The following is a 4,505-nucleotide window of genomic DNA, read 5'->3' as shown; positions in this document are numbered from 1 at the left end:
ATTCCCTCTGCCCTCCTGCTCCCCATCCCTGCCCGCGATGCCCCATTCCCGCTGCCCACCTCCTCCCCATCCCTGCCTGCGATGCCCCATTCCCGCTGCCCTCCTGCTCCCCATCCCTGCCCACGATGCCCCATTCCCGTTGCCCTCCTCCTCCCCAACCCAGCCTGCGATGCCCCATTCCCGCTGCCCTAAGGCTCCCCATCCCCACCTGCGATGCCCCATTCCCTCTGCCCTCCTGATCCCCATCCCTGCCTGCGATGCCCCATTCCCTCTGCCCTCCTGATCCCCATCCCTGCCTGCGATGCCCCATTCCCGCTGCCCTCCTGCTCCCCATCCCCACCTGCGATGCCCCATTCCCTCTGCCCTCCTCCTCCCCATCCCTGCCTGCGATGCCCCATTCCCTCTGCCCTCCTGCTCCCCATCCCTTCCCACGATGCCCCATTCCCGCTGCCCTCCTCCTCCCCATCCCTGCCTGCGATGCCCCATTCCCTCTGCCCTCCTGCTCCCCATCCCTGCCTGCGATGCCCCATTCCCTCTGCCCTCTTCCTCCCCATCCCCACCTGCGATGCCCCATTCCCTCTGCCCTCCTGATCCCCATCCCTGCCTGCGATGCCCCATTCCCGCTGCCCTAAGGCTCCCCATCCCCACCTGCGATGCCCCATTCCCTCTGCCCTCCTGATCCCCATCCCTGCCTGCGATGCCCCATTCCCTCTGCCCTCCTGATCCCCATCCCTGCCTGCGATGCCCCATTCCCGCTGCCCTCCTGCTCCCCATCCCCATCTGCGATGCCCCATTCCCTCTGCCCTCCTGATCCCCATCCCTGCCTGCGATGCCCCATTCCCTCTGCCCTCCTGCTCCCCATCCCTGCCTGCGATGCCCCATTCCCTCTGCTCTCCTGCTCCCCATCCCTGCCTGCAATGCCCCATTCCTGCTGCCCTCCTGCTCCCCATCCCTACCTGCGATGCCCCATTCCTGCTGCCCTCCTGCTCCCCATCCCTGCCTGCAATGCCCCATTCCTGCTGCCCTCCTGCTCCCCATCCCTACCTGCGATGCCCCATTCCCTCTGCCCTCTTCCTCCCCATCCCTACCTGCGATGCCCCATTCCCTCTGCCCTCTTCCTCCCCATCCCTGCCTGCGATGCCCCATTCCCTCTGCCCTCCTGCTCTCCATCCCTGCCCGCGATGCCCCATTCCTGCTGCCCTCTTCCTCCCCATCCCTGCCTGTGATGCCCCATTCCCTCTGCCCTCTTCCTCCCCATCCCTGCCTGCGATGCCCCATTCCCTCTGCCCTCCTGGTCCCCATCCCCACCCCTGCCTGGGCCCCCCCCGCTGTGTCCCGCTCGATCCGCGCTGGCCGCGTGATGGAGCACCGGGATCGATGCCGACCGCAAGCCCCAGCTGAGCTCTCCTATGGGAATGGGGCCATGACGGAGCACCGGGCGTGCAGCGCACCCCGCGCCCTGGCTCAGCACCCTCCTCCGCCCGCAGCGCTGCAGACGCGGTTCGTGGAGGAGCCCGAGGACCAGACCGTGGTGGCCGGGCACAGAATCGTCCTCTCCTGCGTGGTGCTCAACTACTCCGGCATCGTGCAATGGACCAAGGACGGCCTCGCCCTGGGCATGGGGCAGGGGCTCAAAGGTACCCGTGGGGCAGCCCCGGGGGTGTGAGCGTGCGGGGAAGGGGTTGGCACCGCATGGGGGGGGGCTCTCATTGAGCGCTGCATCTCCTGCAGAGCCTGCTCCCAGCTCCCTGTGCAGCGATCCCGGCTGCGGCGGGGCTCATGGCATGGGCCCCAGCAGCGAAGCATGGGGTAGGGATGGGTGCCTGTGCTCTGCTCCTTCCTGCGCTCACTGGTGTTCCTGCGGTCCCTGCATGCGCTGGGGTCCTGCACGCATTGGGGTCCTTGCACGCACTGGGGTCCCTGCACACTTTGGGGTCCCTGCATGCACTGGGGTCCCTGCACGCATTGGGGTCCTTGCACGCACTGGGGTGCCTGCACACACTGGGGTCCCTGCATGCACTGGGGTCCCTGCACACTTTGGGGTCCCTGCATGCACTGGGGTCCCTGCATGCGTTGGGGTCCTTGCATGCACTGGGATCCCTGCACACATGGGGGTCCCTGCATGCACTGGGGTCCCTGCACACATTGGGGTCCCTGCATGCACTGGGGTCCCTGCACACTTTGGGGTCCCTGCATGCACTGGGGTCCCTGCACACATTGGGGTCCTTGCATGCACTGGGGTCCCTGCACACATTGGGGTCCTTGCATGCACTGGGATCCCTGCACACATGGGGGTCCCTGCATGCACTGGGGTCCCTGCACACATTGGGGTCCCTGAATGCACTGGGATCCCTGCACACATGGGGGTCCCTGCATGTACTGGGGTCCCTGCACGCACTGGGGTCCCTGCACACATTGGGGTCCCTGCATGCACTGGGGTCCCTGCACGCATTGGGGTCCTTGCACACACTGGGGTCCCTGCATACACTGGGGTCCTTTCATGGACTGGGGTCCCTGCACACATAGGGGTCCCTGCATGCACTGGGGTCCCTGCACACATTGTGGTCCCTGCATGCACTGGGGTCTCTGCATGCACTGGGGTCTCTGCTCAAACTGGGATCCCTGCACACATAGGGGTCCCTGCATGCAATGGGGTCCCTGCACTCATTGGGGTCCCTACATGCACTGAGTTCCCTGCACACACTGGGGTCTGTGCACACACTGGGGGCCCTGCACACACTGGGGGCCCTACATGCACTGGGGTCCCTGCACACATTGGGGTCCCTGCATGCACTGGGGTCCCTGCACACATGAGCTTCCCTGCACACATTGGGATCCCTGCACGCACTGGGGTCCCTGCACACATTGGGGTCCCTGCATGCACTGGGGTCCCTGCATGCATTGGGGCCCTTGCACACACTGGGGTCCCTGCATACACTGGGGTCCTTTCATGCACTGGGGTCCCTGCACACATTGGGGTCCCTGCATGCACTGGGGTCCCTGCACACATTGGGGTCCCTGCACACACTGGGGTCCCTGCACACATTGGGATCCCTGCATGCACTGGGGTCTCTGCTCAAACTGGGATCCCTGCACACATGGGGGTCCCTGCACACATAGGGGTCCCTGCATGCAATGGGGTCCCTGCACTCACTGGGGTCCCTACATGCACTGAGTTCCCTGCACACACTGGGGTCTGTGCACACACTGGGGGCCCTGCACACACTGGGGGCCCTACATGCACTGGGGTCCCTGCACACATGAGCTTCCCTGCACACATTGGGATCCCTGCATGCACTGGGGTCCCTGCATGCACTGGGGTCTCTGCACAAACTGGGGTCCCTGCACACATGGGGGTCCCTGCATGCACTGGGGTCTCTGCACAAACTGGGGTCCCTGCACACATAGGGGTCCCTGCATGCACTGGGGTCCCTGCACACATGGGGGTCCCTGCATGCACTGGGGTCTCTGCACACATAGGGGTCCCTGCATGCACTGGGGTCCCTGCACACATAGGGGTCCCTGCATGCACTGGGGTCCCTGCACACATAGGGGTCCCTGCATGCACTGGGGTCCCTGCACACATGAGCTTCCCTGCACACATTGGGATCCCTGCATACACTGGGGTCTCTGCACAAACTGGGATCCCTGCACACATGGGGGTCCCTGCATGCACTGGGGTCTCTGCACAGATGGGGGTCTCTGCACAAACTGGGGTCCCTGCACACATGAGCTTCCCTGCACACATTGGGATCCCTGCATGCACTGGGGTCCCTGCATGCGCTGGGGTCTCTGCACAAACTGGGGTCCCTGCACACATGGGGATCCCCACACACACTGGGGTCCCCACAAGCACTGGGGTCCCTGCGGGCACTGAGCACCCACATTCACCAGCCCCCCCCCCACCCATCCCCTGTCCCCCTGGGGCTGGCACTGGGTGCAGGCAGCCCCCGGCTCTGCCCAGGCTGGACCCAAAGGGCCCGGAGCTGCTGCTCCATGGGCAGAGGGTGGGGAAGGGGCTCCGGGGCGCTGGGTGACGCCGTGCCCTGCGCTGCCCGCAGCCTGGCCGCGGTACCGCATCGTGGGCACGGCGGACTCGGGGCAGTACAACCTGGAGATCAGCGACGCCGAGCTCTCCGATGATGCTGTGTACGAGTGCCAGGCCACCGAGGCTGCGCTGCGCTCGCGCCGCGCCAAGCTCACCGTGCTCAGTGAGTGAGAGCCCCAAGGGGGCACCGCCGCGTCCCCGCCGTACCCCATGTCCGTGCCTCCTGGCCACTGTACTCCATGGCCCCCCGTAACCCAGGTGCCCCATTCTACCCCACGTCCCCCCATACCCCATGTCCACACCATACCTTATGTCTCCCACTGTACTCCATGTCCCCAGCTGTACCCCATGTCTCCGACCATACCCCATGACCCCCATACCCCATGTCCACACCATACCCTATGTCCCCCACAGTACTCTATGTCTCCCCCATACCCCATGACCCCCACCATACCCC

General features: G+C 65.5%; 1 protein-coding gene across 1 annotated transcript; it reads left to right on the top strand.

Annotated features, from left to right (window-relative positions):
• Positions 1 to 1,360: 1,360 nt before the first annotated feature.
• Positions 1,361 to 4,211, top strand: LOC130605420 (kin of IRRE-like protein 1; the record flags this gene model as incomplete). Its single annotated transcript, XM_057420867.1, has 2 exons — positions 1,361 to 1,637; positions 4,062 to 4,211. Coding segments are annotated over exons 1-2 (427 nt in total), but the record flags the coding sequence as incomplete, so codon positions are not given.
• Positions 4,212 to 4,505: the final 294 nt, after the last annotated feature.

Source organism: Pezoporus wallicus, unplaced genomic scaffold (genome assembly GCF_028554395.1).
Source record: "Pezoporus wallicus isolate ANWC-B61680 ecotype Strahan unplaced genomic scaffold, APGP_CSIRO_Pwel_v1 contig_10528, whole genome shotgun sequence".
NCBI classification, from domain to species: Eukaryota; Metazoa; Chordata; class Aves; order Psittaciformes; family Psittacidae; genus Pezoporus; species Pezoporus wallicus.
Note: the sequence above shows the minus strand (reverse complement) of the source record. Positions and strands in the feature narration are given on the sequence as shown.